The sequence below is a fragment of the Balaenoptera ricei genome, chromosome 7 (genome assembly GCF_028023285.1).
Source record: "Balaenoptera ricei isolate mBalRic1 chromosome 7, mBalRic1.hap2, whole genome shotgun sequence".
Taxonomy (NCBI): domain Eukaryota; kingdom Metazoa; phylum Chordata; class Mammalia; order Artiodactyla; family Balaenopteridae; genus Balaenoptera; species Balaenoptera ricei.
Window position 1 is genome coordinate 35,309,895 of NC_082645.1, and position 16,042 is coordinate 35,325,936.

Sequence of the window (16,042 nt, forward strand, 5' to 3'; positions counted from 1 at the left end):
CCCCATTTCATAGCTCAAGAAACTGCTTGTCTCCATGAAATTAACTAGGTGAAATATGTGCAAACAACATAAAGAGGAACAATTCAACATGCTAAAATTAGTGGTGTGCACCTGAGGGCTGTGGGATTTCAGACAAGGAAGAGATATATGTGGTTTGGGGGTGTTCAAGGATGACCACATTAAGGAAATGGGAGGTGAGCTAGCCTTGAAGAACAGAAAGGTGGGTAGAATTTGGATAATTGGAGGAAAGGGAGTGAGAGATTAGGGTCTCAAGGGATAGCATGGGCAGAGATTCAGAGGTTGGTATAAATGTGATTCTTTTTTGATATTACCAAGTGATTTGGTCTGACAAGAATGCAACACTGTTGGTATGAAATGGATGGCACTCAATACCTGTCTAAAGAATGTGGATTTTGTCTTATAGGTACTGAGGGACAATTAAAGATTCTAAGAAGGGAATTTGGACCATGAGAAAAGGGTTATAGGAAGAATGTGGACAGACTAAATAGAGGAGGACATGAAGGCTAGAGACCAGTCAAATGTAACTGAGTCTTTCTCATTTGGGGGACTGGAATAATGGGAGACGAAAATGTCTGATTGATTATTTCAGGTCAGCTGTCAAAAGAATGTCAACCCAGAAATGTGAAAGGAAAGTTCAAGTGCTGTTTGTCTCTCATTTTCAAAAACTCTTTCTGACTCAGGGCCCTTCTAGGGTCTGTGGTGAGAAAGTGACCAAAATCCCATATCATTCCTGCCCTCAAGTAGCTTACAATCTAGTGGAGAGAAACATACCTGCAGGTGACTAATTATAATATGAGAGAGAATGACCCTCAAAAGAATGAGTGGTTAATCTTGAGTGGGAGACTGTCAGATGGCTTCCTGGTAGAGATAGCCTTTAGGAAGGTGTATGATGCTGTCAGGATAAGAAAGAATGAGTGGTTTCTTCTACACATTTTAACTCAGCAGAATATACTAGGAAGGAGATACTTTTAGACTCTAAAAGACTACTCTATCCATTGATATGAACTTGGTTAAATTCTACTATGTAATAGATTTGTAGACTTGAGTAGGAAATTTAGAGGTCTTTTCCTTACTTTCAGTTAGGAATGAAATTTGTGTGTTGAATATTCAGAAATAATAGAGACATTTTCTTTGTCTTCCCCTGACAACTTATTCCAGTTAATAACAACACTTTTTACCAGAAAATATGCTTAACCTGTTTAAAAATTATCTATTCCAATGTGTTTGTTCGGCTTTGATTAAAAAAGAAAAATGGGGGCTTCCCTGGTGGTGCAGTGGTTGAAAATCTGCCTGCCAATGCAGGGGACACGGGTTTGAGCCCTGGTCTGGGAAGATGCCACATGCCGCGGAGCGACTAGGCCTGTGAGCCACAATTGCTGAGCCTGCGCGTCTGGAGCCTGTGCTCCGCAGCAAGAGAGGCCGCGATAGTGAGAGGCCTGCGCACCGCAATGAAGAGTGGTCCCCGCTCACCGCAACTAGAGAAAGCCCTCGCACAGAAACGAAGACCCAACACAGCTATAAATAAATAAATAAATAAAATTTAAAAAAAAGAAAGAAAAATGTATCTGATATTAAAGAATTCCATATTCATTCACTAATAAAAACATATTTGTTGAGACCCTATTAATTTTAAGGCACTCTCATAGACAATGTGGTAGCCTAAAACCCATCTGTGTTCTCAGAGTTTGCGATCTAATTTGGAAAAGACAATACATTAAGTTACAACACACTATAGCATCTACAGCAAGGTCAGCTGATTTGTTCTATAAGAGTTCATTGGAGGAAGATATCACTATAGGTTTGGGTGGCTGGAGAGGAAGGTCAGCCAATAGCTTGACCTTGATCAGTAGGACCTATGTGGGGAGAAAGAGATACTCCATTAATAAGCAACTTCAACCATTAAAGATGTCTTATTTCAATTCCACATGTTTTTAGCATCCAAAAAGATGCTAGGGATAAGAAGCAGTAAACTTATGGTTGGGAAGAAATATGTGTTATTCTCTAAAAGGCCAGAGTTCTAAGCTGAGGGTCACCAGTAAATTCCTAATTACCAAGTCCAATGTATTTGCTCAGCATTCTTTCAGTCGTAGTTATTTGAATCTTTTGATTCAATTGACCATTGTCTACTTTTGAAACTTTCTTTGTCTCCTGGATATTTAATTTTTTTCTGTCTCTTAATCTTTTTTCTTTTAATGAATTTGATTTTTCTCCTTACTCACCAGAAGCCCTGGCCTCAGCTTTCTACATGTTTCAGTATATTTATTGTAAATGTCTTAGTCCCATGATGTTAAATACCATCTGAATATATTTGCATGACTCTCAAATCTTTATCTCTAGCCCTGACTTCCTGGGTTTCCATTCCTCATTTCCAATGAACATTCATATACATATATATGTATGTATATATATATATACACACACACACACATTTATATAACTTTTATATGAAAATACTTGTCTAAAGACAAGCTCAAGGTCTTCTCAAAATTGGATCCTTTTTCTGTTTATCTAGAAATAGCAAGTATTTGCCATGTTCTAAACATGCAGATGTGTAATCCTGAAGCCATTTTGATTCCATCACCCAGAGAATCAATTGGTTGTTAAGAAGTCATGTTACTAATTTCACCACTGTCGCCACCCGAGGACAGGCTTTTTGTCACTTCACACCTGAATAACTACAATGACTTCCAGTTGGTCTCTCAAAGTCTAGTTTTTCTTCACAGAAATCACGGTAGTATAACATGCCCCAAACTCTTTGGTTTGTTGCTTTACATTCTCCATTTACATTTAACTTACATGTCCAGCTTCATTTCCCATGAATTGCCTCCTAGGACCCCCTGATTCAGCCAAATCCTTTTACTTGCTATCCTCTGAATAGATATTACAATTTCTTTCCTTGGCTTACACACTCCTGTTCTTCTAGAAGGACCTTCCTCACTTCTTCATGACTACTGAAAAGGAACTTAGTTCAAATTTCACCTCCTTCATGAAGCCTTTTCTGAATATTCACCCCATAGGATCTCTCATATTTCTGTAGTTTGAAATAATTATAGTTCCTACTATTTGTTGCATATTTATCACACATTTTCACTTATTGTTTATTATTTTTTCTTGTGTGTTGGTCTCATCTTCCAAATTAAATAATAGCCATGTCTAAGATTTCCTGGCCCATCTTCCAGAACATGTGCACACAAAAGTGAATAGACAGAAGACACTCAATGAATACTTACTGATCTATTTATTGACTGAATACATATGAACTATAAGGAATAGTAAATAGTATGGGAAAAGGCAAATCTTAAGGCTATGTGAAGGAACATTCGAAATTGATTTTTAAATCTTCTGAATAGGAACCATTTTTATTAACCCCACTTTAGACCTTAAGTGTATAAAACAGCTAGTAAATTGTCACTTTGTGGAATAGTGACATTTTAAATGCCTATAAAGTTAATGAAATTAGAGTTTATTTATTTATGCTTGAGGTTGAAATTTAACAATTGTCTTTAAAAGGAACATGAAGCCATTTTTGATCCTATGAGTTGGGACGTTACAGAAAATATCTAATTTGTAGTATCCCTTTATTATTGTGTTTTTATAAGAAGTTATTTTATCTTGTTTCTATTTTACACAGTGATGGTACCCCTACAACATAGAATATTAAAACTAGAAATATTCTTAACAAGCAACTAGTGAAATCTATTCATTTTTCCAATGTGGAAACTGAGTGCCAAGACGGGCAATTGACTTGCCCAAGGTTGCAATCTAGTTATTGCCAGAGCTGTAGCTAAAAACCAGGATTATAGGTTCCTAATTCTATACCTTTTCCATAATCCCATATTGTACAGTTTCATTTTTGTACCTTAAATTGACAGTATTCAAATGAAGGAAAATTTACAATAGTTTTTTTTATTATTTCTCTTATTTTATATCCAAGAATGTAAATTAGTGCGTGGTAAGTTATTAATAAGAGCATTCTAAATAGAAACACAGCATGAACAGTCTATTGTGATGTGTTTCGACATAAGGGAGATATGAATATCATCTTAATTATTTACATTTCTAAAACTTCATAAAACTGCGACTAGTTTTCGTTGGTGAGTTGAGTGGAAATAGTCATGTGATTTTTTTTTTTTTTTTTTTTTTGGCTTTTGCTTTAGGAATTAACATTATACTGGGCACTATGGTAATATTTTTGATGGTGGTATGAAGGATTGTTTGGAACACCAAAAATACTTAGCCTTATCCAGGAAAAGAGAGATAAACATAGTCAGTCAGTGTAAATTTGCACTAGTGACGTGAGAGGGTGTGAGAGGAGATGCTGTTCAGTTTTTGGGAAAGAACATGGAAGGTCACAATTGTCCTGAAACTCCATTCTACAGCAGTAGCAGAATAAAACAAAGCACCACTTACTACCTTCCTACTGCAATTTTTTACCTTCATTAAAAAGAAGTGAAATTGTCTATTCTTTATGAAACTTTTGCCTGGAAAATATTATTTAGAGGAACTAGAAGGTACTGAGAAATAAAATGAAGATAGGATAAAAAGGAACTCAGATGATCAGTTTTTATGAGGAATGTTCACAGAATTTTGGTTTGTCTTTCTGAAGAAACATTTTACAATCTAAATTACACCATATCATTTGAATCTCAATGACTAATATCAAGTGGTGACTGGAAGAGGCATATTATATTACAATTTTCAAATTATACTTATGCAGTCTTTTAAAATAAAAATTACTACCAGAAATTTGCCCAACTCAGGCTTTGAAAAGATTTTTTTAAAAATCCAGTTCAGTTTTCTTAACTTTCACAGGCAAATTAGGGTTTAAGAATAAAAGATATATTTGCTGAATAAAATACCAAAACAGAGAATTCTGATTTGAAACAAAACAAGAGACTTGTAAAGTCTGACTTAATTGTTAAATCACTGACATACAAATGGATGGGTCAGTGTTTCTGTCCCTGACTCACTAAATCCACATGACGCAGGACAAACATGACCTTGGCGTGGTAAACTTACTTACCTGTACCATTGTTAACTGTGGTCTGGATCGTGGCTTCCGGCCCCATAGTGTCATAGTCTTCCTTCATTTCTTCTGTGGGGGAAGATTATCTTTAGCATTTGAAAATTGTAGAAAGGCTTACTATACTAAGCATGCCTACCACAGGAACAAGGAAGATTCTTTTAAAGGAAACAGAAAAGGCTTGTTGTAAACCTCTAAACAATAGCTTTGTTCAGGCAACTGAATGAATCCAATAGTGCTAGCTGCACAAGAACTTATTTACTTTAAGCATTACTGCAAGCTGTGAAAAACAGAGGTGCTTATTTGGGGCAAACGAAAGGCTTTTCTTCTAGTGGCAGTTCTAGTGACAAACAGGGGGGAAGATATTATTTTTTCAATAAGAGTCAAAAGCAACTAAGTATTTGTACTGACGAAGAGGCACGCTGGCTGCTATGCCTCTGGTAACACTGGATTATCAGAGAGAAGTCAGAATTTCTTATTTTATTTCCATGCTTTTTTTTCCCTCCTTGGAGTAGCTATGATGGTGCTAATCTATGCAAGCGAAATTTTAAAGAACCTAATTCTACATACCAAAACTTGAAATGCCCAGTTTATAAAACAAGCATCCCAGAGGTACTGAAAACACCTGTTTCACTGTTTTATATAAATTTCTAAAACATATTTTCCTTATTCCTTTTCCTACCACTCCATAAATATCTTTCTTCCTTACCGTTAATTCCCCAGTAGGGAGTCATAGCCATTTTCTGAGGAAAAACATAGCTATAAGAACAGCTCAATGTTCTGATGAAGATGAAAATATGTAACACTGAAGTTGAAGATCTATAAATGATAAAAGGTCATCTTCTAAAATTGTAATATTTTAAAATGGGAAGAGTCTGGAAAGTAGGAGAACTCTCAGATTTTCTGCCTACCAAATTGTAGAATATGTGAAGGCAGAGAAGGACAGCTGACAGTTAAAAATCCTGCAAGAAAGTAAATTAAACATGGACTTTTAAAGTTTTTATTTTTACAATAACAATACTAATGAGAACCAAACATGATCCAGGATGAATATCTCTCTGTGATAATCATTTTGTTTAAAACAAGAGAAACTTTATAAATAGGACTCTGTGAATTCCCAAATTTATCCTGACCATTTTTGCTTATCACATTCTAGTTATAATTATTTGGTAGAAAAACAGATTCTAGCAAATGTTACAACAAAATTAAAATATATGTTTTTCAAGTAGTATCCTGCAGCATATCTGTTTATGGCATCAGAACTGAAAAATTATGAGCCTCTTAAGGTAAAGTACACAGATATAAATAGATGCTAATTTAATGCCACTGGGCATAATACTAGTCAGATAATTTGAATGGTATTTGTTTAAATTCTACGACCACTTTAAATTCATTCTTGGCCCTGGACTTCTCCCTTATTTAAGGAATATTTTCACAGGGACATTTTGCATAAAACATTTAGGAGTTCAATATACAGCAATACTGTATTGTCAATTATAATAATGGATTGGTTAAAAGGTTCCCTCATCTGATATTTTTATTAGTCTCTGCAAGGAATTAAATTAAGGTATTTCTGAGAAGTTCAGTACTAGATATAAATATGACTTTTGTGTCTTTCTTCCTTGCTCCTCTCATGTGATTTCTGGTAGCCAAGAGTCAGAAGAATCATAAGTTTTCCATCTGAGAGATCAAGTCACTGAGGGGAAAACAGTTAACAGCATTTTTTTTTTTTTTTTTTGCATAATAGTGGTAATGTTCAAGATTTCTGCTGCACTTCCTTCCTCATTGTCATTTTCTTATGAAAACGTAAAGAGAAGTTACAGGAGGTGGTTGCTTCCCAAATTATTAAATGCTGCATAGTCACATGTGTAGTTGGCACTTAGTGTGTCCTGCATTCTGTAGTAATACTTTAGCTATAACCCTCTTTTACCAAAGATTGTGCAACTGAGATGGTGTCACTTTTACCCAGAATGTACTTTGCTTCAATTTACTGAGCATCAAGCTTTTTCTTTTTTGAACATCAAGCTCAGGTATGTATTTGAAATACTATGCATATGCCTATTTAATTAAGTTTCACATGAATCCATATTCAGAAGGACATCATAATGTGGGTTAGGAGTATCCCCCCCTGAACTAAAGGCAATCCTGGCTGTCTTTCTGCCTCACGCCTAACCTTAAACATTTTTTCCCAAGACACCTCTGACTCAGCATACTGTGTCTAAAACCACATAGTATATTTGTTTTTAAAACACTTGTAAAAGTTTGCGTTTTCCAGTCACCCTTGGGATGAAGGTTTATAAAAATAAAGAGCACTTTCTTCCTCAAGATGAAGAATCCTTGAATAAGCAGAAAGAGGCCAAGATGCAGGTGATTTATTTAAGTCTGTGTCAATGATAATGATGTCATGGTTTCCAGCACACTGTGTCCACCCCATTGTGGGACGAAAGAATGTCAAGGACAATTCTAAACACAAAACTTTGATTGTGCTGGAACCGGAAAGGCACAGTAAGAACTCCACTGCACTCTTCAGTGGAAAACCTGCATCCTGCAGACAAACTACAGAAAGCATGGGAGAGAGAGCGAAAGAGAGGGGGCTTATCTCAGAGTAAAGCTATGTGCTGAGGTATGATGGTAGACTGCCAGGCACCAGGGATAAAACACTACTAAATAAAACAGCACCAGAATTAGAATTATTGTCTATATTGTATGTTTTGAACAATAAATAAGAAAAATATTTTATCAGAAGAAAAATGTGTTATCTAAGAGTCAGGATAAACAATGAGTAGCTTTTTAAGACCAATTTCTTTTCATTAGACATCAAGGCACCACATCAGAGCACTTTTGGAACAATAAAAAAAAAAAAAAGAACAATAAATCATTACTAATCATTAGAACCAGACAGGTAATAGCTGGGTAACTTTCTTGGTCCAAATAGCCAAATGAGATTAGGGATTTACATTTTATTTAATTATTGTGACTCCAGAATGCTAGTTTATTTACCATAAAGGTAAGAGCAAAGAACAGCCTGTTCATTTGTATCACAGGCACCATTAACTACAGGTGATAACAGGGTCTGTAATGCATTCATATGGATTATTGTATATTAAAACATTTAGAATTATGATCCATGACCAACACAAAAAGCTGCCATGATCACAGACTACTACAGCTTGACATGGCTGTTTTGGCTGTTTTTCAGTTCCTGATCTTAATTTTTTTTAATTAAACTTTTTTTTTTCAGAAGTTTGGAGCTCTACATTTGTTATATCATTAATAATTATTCCTTTAAGGGTGGAAATTCTAGTAATTGATCCTTACCCTTGATTTCTAGATATTAAAATTTAAAGCATCAGAACATTCATTCTTATAGCCCTGCATATCTAGTTCATTAACAAATATGAATAGCTAACACCAGCTCATTTAAATAGTATGTCTTACATGAGTTCTCGCCACACTCTGTTTCTGTCACACTGCTCCCAAGAATCATTGGCTCTTATTATACATGTAAATGGCTATCATAAAAATAAAAATTTCATTTAAGATTGTTAATGACTTCTGCAGCAGTCAGACTTCCTTTAATGATCATCCTCTGCCCCTAATTAAACGTATTTATCTTTCAAGCATCTTTGGCTGAGTTCTCCCTCATAGTTGAAAATCTAAAACCTTAAGTCTTAATGGATATAACGATAAATGTTTATGTGTGGGATTGCTGAGATTCAAGAAACCTTCACCGAAAGCAAAATTGGAAACAGAAAGAGTACAAAACTTGGCACGGTATGTTAGGAAAACGAAAAACAAATACACTACACTCAAACTGCCATCAGTCTTCTTTTCTCTTTTTGTCACATTTAATTTTCTTTAGTAGTGGAAGTACTTTTATTATCCTCCTTCCAGTATACCAAACAATAACTCTGCCTATGTTCGATGTTTTATAGTCTGCGACATCACAATAGCATACAGGTAGACTCTTGTGCTTACTGATTTCCTTCCCACCCACTTCACCTATTTATAAAACTGCTATTGTTATATATATCGTGAGGAAAAAAAACATAAGGTGGAGTAAATCATGATAGCGCTCACTGGGTCTTGGAACAGAGATTAAGGAGACATGAAGGTTTGAATTAGAAGAGTCATTAAAAAAAATTTTACAGGCCACCTTACCAAGCAGAGATCAGCAGAGGGAGTTTAGGGGGATATGATTAATTCTCCTTTAGTTTGTTAATCATTTCATACCTTGGTGATGTTTCATCCTAAGTGAATTTTAGACCATGACATTTCCATTTTCACAGTGGCATCTGAAGTTTTAGTTTGAATATAATTCACCTTATTTTTATTAGAGTTGGCCTTGGACCATTTCTACTTCCCCAGAGATTCCCACCAAACAGCAACCATCATTATCAAGTACTTAGCTGTTAAATAATAAGAAAGAAAGCTACCTGACCAGGTAGAAGTGTGAAATCACATTCACACTTAACAAAAGGGAATGATTAGATGGTTGAATTACAATAGGAGGTGTCAGACAGACACTGCAACTACTGTTAAACTGACAGTTATTTGGTTTGTATCACTACACAAAACTTTCAAATACATATTAGTTGTGAGCTTTTATGTTTGCTTCCAGTTTCCACCCTGAGAGGCTAGCTCTTGATGGTGTTGTATAATTGGCACATTGTACATGTGGTGCAAATCCTTCACGTTGTGTGTTTAAAATGTAGTTCATGTTCAACTTGCGTCCAGACGGAAACATGATCCCTTCCTAAGATGTCAGTAGTGCAGTAATGTGATAACACGACTATCACTTCATAATCTGTCACCAGCTTTGGTATCTCTATTCTGCGAGGGCTCTGGAAAGAAATATTTTAACGATTTGGTTGTGGACGCTCCACTAGGTAGATGGCACAGGAAGGGGCCAAGTTGTTTTAGACACTTACCTGGACCATCTACAGAGGCTGGGAGAATGTCGTTGTTGTGCCAGGTATGTTCCACTCCACCCTCTCTTATCTCATCTTCCTCCTCCTCTCTTGGCAGTAGAGCCTGGCTCCTGTGAGGGGAGGACTCATGGTTGGGCACGCTAGCTGGACTCCTCTCCTGGTCCAGAGGGTTAGCAATCCCGTCCTCCTCAGCAATCTGAAGCTTGTCCTCCTCGTCGGTTTCGGAACCCGTGTCCACTACATTGTCATAATTCACCACTGAAGAGAAAGCACAGGACACACACACTCTAAACACTCTGTTGAAAAATATCAGTCACTCCCTGATTGTTTAGTTAAATGGAAAATAATTGGTATTTTCGTAACTTAATTACTCAACCATGTCGGGAAAATATACTGAATATCTTTCATGCTTTAGCATTTTTATTCTTATTCAGTTATACCTGGGTACTCTTTCTGATTTTAAATAGTTTTTTGCTAAAAAGATGGGAAAATTTCAAAAGCCACAGAAGCGCATATACTCAAAAATATGCCTATATACGTGGAGACATATTGCAATACGCACTTTTGACACTCCACACAAACTTATAAAATAGATCTGCAGTTGACAATTTTATTAGTTTAGTGACGTGGAGTGTTTACTATGAAATGTTGTACTATAAATATGACATGCCTTCACTATATTAGCTGTGGTTTTATTCCTAGAAATGGTAGACGTGCACGCACACACACACACACACACACACACACACAACGTCCATCTATTTACTCAAATACATGAACACGTACACAAACCTGCTCAATCTGAAAGGTTCACTGTTGCTTCTACGTCAACCATCATGTGCTAAAGCCATTTATATCCCAATCTTTTAAGCAGAAAATGAGGAAAAGCCATATCTTCTGGGCCATTAATACTACTATTGAGATGTCTTCATAGCGCCATAATTACAGAAGATTTCAAAGTGACACAGGCAAGACCAACACAAATGTTAAAATAACTCACGAGAACCGGCGGGCTGCTTTTGCAGCCCTCAGCCCCAGCAATGCTCAGTAGCTTTTCTTAAAATAGACAGCCTGTAAATAAGGTCTGTGAACTCAATTGAAGGTGGCTGTTTCTGAATTAGTCAGCCCTCACAGGCTCTCGGCCTACATGCTAGTACATAAATTGTCCACTTTACCACCAGACAAGAAAGATTAGAGTAATAAACACGGGGCATTAGCTCAGCTAGAGAAACACACCAGCCGTTACACACACACAGCATTGCCAAGAACTGTTAACCCAACTCTCCAGAAACACACACAAAAAAACAAGTTAGAACCATGACATCATGGGAACAAGAGGGAGAGAGAAAGAAAGAAAGAAAATAAAAAGGAGCCCGTGGAAAAAAAAAGCACAAACAATTTTCAGGTTCATTTTGATTTCTCTGCGCCTAATAAAGCAATCCTCTGCTAAGTTATCAACTGAGCTATCTCAAGTGGCTCTTGCCAGCTATCGGATTATACAAAAGTGGCAGAAAAGGAGGAAAAAAATGAAAAGGATTGTGAGTCAGGTTCATAATGCTTTTGGAGAATTCTGGAAACATGTCTAGTTACAAATTTTAGTCAGTCATATCTGTTTGCTTTGACAGGTTCCCAGGGAGTAAAAAAGGAACAAAAAGAGAGAGATTTTTTCTGTCATGTGAGGCTGGGGACAAAAAGATTACACCGTGCATATCTGCTCATAATATGATCTTTGTATAATCCGCGGGTCTGCACTTGCCTTCGGAACAACTGCACAACAGGTGCAAATTAAAATGAAAACGGCAGCGGAGCCGGGCAAACAGAATCTGCTGACCTGGTTTGAATACCAATTGACGGGGGAAACAAAACCTTTTCAAGAGGTGTGACCACAAGGGCTTAGGCAAGTTCAGGCTGGGTAATGCCCTCAGATCTACAAAAAGAGAGATATTCTAACATCTCTGCTCTAGCTGTGTGGTCCAGATATACCTTAGTACAATCAATAATGTGCTTTTTTTTTTTTTTTTTTTTTTTTTTTTTTCCTGGTGACTGAGATTTAACCATTTCTTAGCAACAAGCAGAAGAGTCTTTACAAATGTTCTGAACGCTGACTTCGGGGCGGAGGTGGGGGGCTGGTGAGAGTGGTGGGGTTATAACAAAAGCTCCGGAGGCCTGGGAAGCTTTCAACCCACCTCCTAAAAACTGATCTCTGGGCACAGGAGGAATAAAGAAAGGTCCAGAAGGAGTGAATAAAATTATCTAAGGCTGGACAGGCATTAAAAGGCCTTTATCCTGGAAAAACAACCATGCCTTTTAAGGTCTTTTTCTGCATGGACCACAATATCCCGTGTGACACGTGAGTGTTCCTGCAGCAATACAATTGAAATATTTTCTTGTGGAAAAAAAAAAGAAGAGAGATAAATGATTTATGAACAGCCCTTGAGGAGTCCCAAATATCAGAACAATCTAAACAAGCAATGAAGTCATGTCTCACCATATAGGGTCAGGAGTACAGCATCCATCACCTTCACAGGGCAACAATACTTCACAACCTTTAGGGTTCTCGCTCACAAATAGTAGTAAATACTTTTAAACTAAATAAATAACTGCTGTCAAGTTCACTTACAGAAGCAGTGTGCCATCTTTTCCAGAGTGTGTTAACTAGGGTGTCCATTCCCATTGGATGGCTTCCCAGAACCATTATGTTGGTATCTTACCCCCACTTTTAAAAAATCCAGGTAAAACAATTCATAACAAAGTTTCTGTATCTGAACTCAGAGTAGATAATTTCATTCTGTTCTTTCCGGTTGACCTTCTGACAATCAAAATTAAATCCGTTAATACGGACATGGCACTTTCCTGCTCCCCACCTCATCTCCCTGCTTCTAAATGCCCAGGATTTTCCTTTAAATGTTTCTCTCAAGTCTAGTCAGTGGATTTGCCAAGTGTAAGCACTGGGGAAATTTTCACCACAAAATATTCTTACTATAGAATGGCCAGGACATGATGGGTTTACCTCCATTTGCATTAGGAAATAAAATAAGCTCATTTTCCCATTTGTTCCTGTTTTCATTTTTTTGCCCACCATCATCCCCATTGGCATAAGGGATCTTAATAATGTAGCTTTGTCTTTGCAAAGAAGAGATTCCATTTTGTATAATAACCAACGTATACTGGTTTTAAATGAGGGTCTCATCGGTCAGAATATATTAGTTCTGTGTCAATTTTTAAACTTATGATACATATTTTTTATTCAACATTCAAAAGCACAGAACCACCTAAACATGTAGCAAAGTTCTACTCGGTCCTTACATTAGGTCAAATAAGCCACCCCTTGCATGAGTCTCAGCAAAATTTTATACATGTATTAGAGCTACATGGCTGGCAGAAAAACAGACGGTTACTTCAAAACCACAAAGAAGTGGGAGCCCAAAGAATTCCTTTCTGCAATTCAATAAACAAGAGGAAAGATGTACTGTTTGCTGGCTCAAAATAGACACTAATTTTACATCTGTCTCTGAGGCACAGCAAAAAGCCAACTAAAGAGCAGTAATAAATGTCCAAAAACAGCATCAGTATCCAAAACTCTCCCAGTAATCTTCAGAGGAATTAATTACAATTCTGTGTAACAGTTGCATTGGCAAAATGCACCCATAATTATATACAGGTACTGTACTGTATTACAGGGAAATTTGCCATGTGATACCATGTTTACATAATAATTGATGGATAAAACTATTTGCATATGAAGTGCGTATGAATTATTGGCATGGTTCACCATTTTATGTGGAATCATATTAAAGTTTCATTTTCTCTAAAACTGTATGTGTAATACGGGGTTACCAAAGGGTATAAAGCTGATACTTAAATTTGCCTTATAGCAAATGGGCCTGGAAAGATATATCTGAATGTGCATTACTAAAAACCTATATTTTAAAAGGCTTCATAGTTTATGTATAATAAGCATTATTTTTACCTCACCAGATTGCATTATATTAAATCCTCCCTATTCTTCCTTCTAAGTAAACAATACTCTAAATTTTATCACCAGACCAATTAATTTTACAATCATATGCAAAACAAATAATGGTTTCTCTTTACTGTCTATTGATCTAACTTTTTTTCAGATTTTGTATTCTGGTGACATGTAACAGAATAGTAGCAAAACATGACATTTTTATAATGTCCATACCTGACGGAAAATTTCAGCATTTGCAAAAAATGGCCTATCACAGCATTTAAACATTGCTGATAATTAGCTTGACATTTGAAATACCAGAACTGTTGTTTTGAAGATGCCCTATACAATGTTACCTAACTAACCCCTTTTCATACTTATATGCTTTCTCTACATTATTCCGTCAGTTACAGTACAAATAAGATATCAGTTGCTAATGTAATAACATGCAAAAGAACTGATATTAAGGGGCAATACTTCACCTTCACCAGAAGCAGACGTTTTATTGATGTAAAGGAAAATTACATATGCAGATTATAGACAGTTAATTGTTAATAAGGTGGTCAACAATGATTTTCTATAACTCCACTCGAGCTAAGTGTGCCAATAAGTCTTTCAATGACATCATCAAACATTTATTTAATACCTGCAATGTGTTGAGTCCAGAGGACACAGGGATGTGCTAGCCTCACCTCAGGAAGCTTACTATCTATTTGGAGACAGAGCATTGTAAAACTGTAGTGCTAGAAGGACACGAAGTCAACCCTGGACATTTGACAAAGGAGGTAATACAGGTACAATGAGGTCAAATGACTCATGTAAGGTCCTGCAGCCACTTAGTGGCAAAGCTGGAGGCTGAAAGCACATCTTCGGGCAGGTAACAGCCACATGGACATATACATGATAATACACATTCCCAGTGAAGAATGCAATCTAAATTTAAACTCCACATGATCAGAGTAAAGGAATGGAAATCCCTGGGACTTTGGAGGGTTTTATGCCCCCAAATGAAGATTGTTGCTTAATTTTAAATTGTTCTGATGATTGTTACTTTCATGGATCCCTTTAATTTGAGTTATAGAAGCCTACCAATTTGATCAATTACCAGAATCTAACAATACACCCATGTTTCGCACAATAGTTTGGAAACAATAGAGATAAAGAGGCAGTTCCCAGAATTACGAGCTTGAAGACCTGTCTTCTTGTCCCAGTCCCAATACGTAACCAGCTGTGTGGCCTTGGCCTATCAGCCAAGGAAACTTGGTATAAATGGGAAAAAATAACGGTAATGTGCTCCCTGTCTATGAGGTTGCCACCAGAAGCCTACGAAATTGCATGCGTGACTGCAGTTTGTGGAGCATGAAACACTCATAACCACTGAAATAATACTAAAGACGGGACCATGACTCCAGCATCTTGTCTGATGATGAGCTAGGTGGTAGCTCTAAGTGAAACGAGAAGATCTGAATGTGTGCCAGTCTCAGTTTTGGTGTTGGTACTTCACTTGAAATTTCATTTGCAAAAGTATCAAGTAGGAGGCCCATAGTGGGAGAGAGTACGATTCATCCTTCAGCTAATATGTGAGATAGACACATAACCTCATTTTTAAAATGTCTCTTCTGGTAATATGGCTTAAAGTTTAAAAGAAGACCTTGGAATTTTATGAGTCATTTGGTTTCCTAAATCTCTTAGATGCTTGGAGAACATTTACATTTGAGCCACTGGGTTATGGTCTAGTTGCTTTCTTAGAATGTCTTTATGTGTGGTAAATGTTGGGGGACATCCTAAGACTCTTCACCTGAACCTTAGTCTTTTATTCCTCCCCCTTGCCCCCAGAGTTTGATTTCCAGGTACTGTGCTACTAGAAACAGGATGCAGCTCTTCTTCAAGGATTTTTATTCAGCAATGTGTTTTTCCAGGGAAGATCTATCCTTGATACCCCTTCTTTATCACAGCTAACTTGTTCCCTTTGCACTTGGATGGATAAAGATCATAGGACTAAATCAAGGTTCAAGTTCTCATTTAATAATGGGAGTCTCATGATAGGTACAACAAGGCAAAGCAAATTCAAACAGAGATTTTCTTCTGAATTTGGATTATGTGTCACTGAAATGC

General features: G+C 36.7%; 1 protein-coding gene across 5 annotated transcripts in view; it reads right to left on the reverse strand.

Moving 5' to 3' along the window:
* Nucleotides 1-16,042, reverse strand: part of ZEB2 (zinc finger E-box binding homeobox 2) — a 127,649-nt gene that overhangs the window by 29,783 nt on the left and 81,824 nt on the right. For 3 of the 5 annotated variants that reach the window (XM_059927790.1, XM_059927788.1, XM_059927789.1), the window contains 2 exons: nucleotides 9,976-10,233; nucleotides 5,045-5,116 (listed from right to left, as the gene is read on the reverse strand). In XM_059927790.1, the coding sequence (XP_059783773.1) occupies nucleotides 5,045-5,116; nucleotides 9,976-10,233 (330 nt within the window). The remainder of the gene's footprint in view (nucleotides 1-5,044; nucleotides 5,117-9,975; nucleotides 10,234-16,042) is intronic. The other 2 variants (XM_059927793.1, XM_059927791.1) reach the window with 1 other exon arrangement.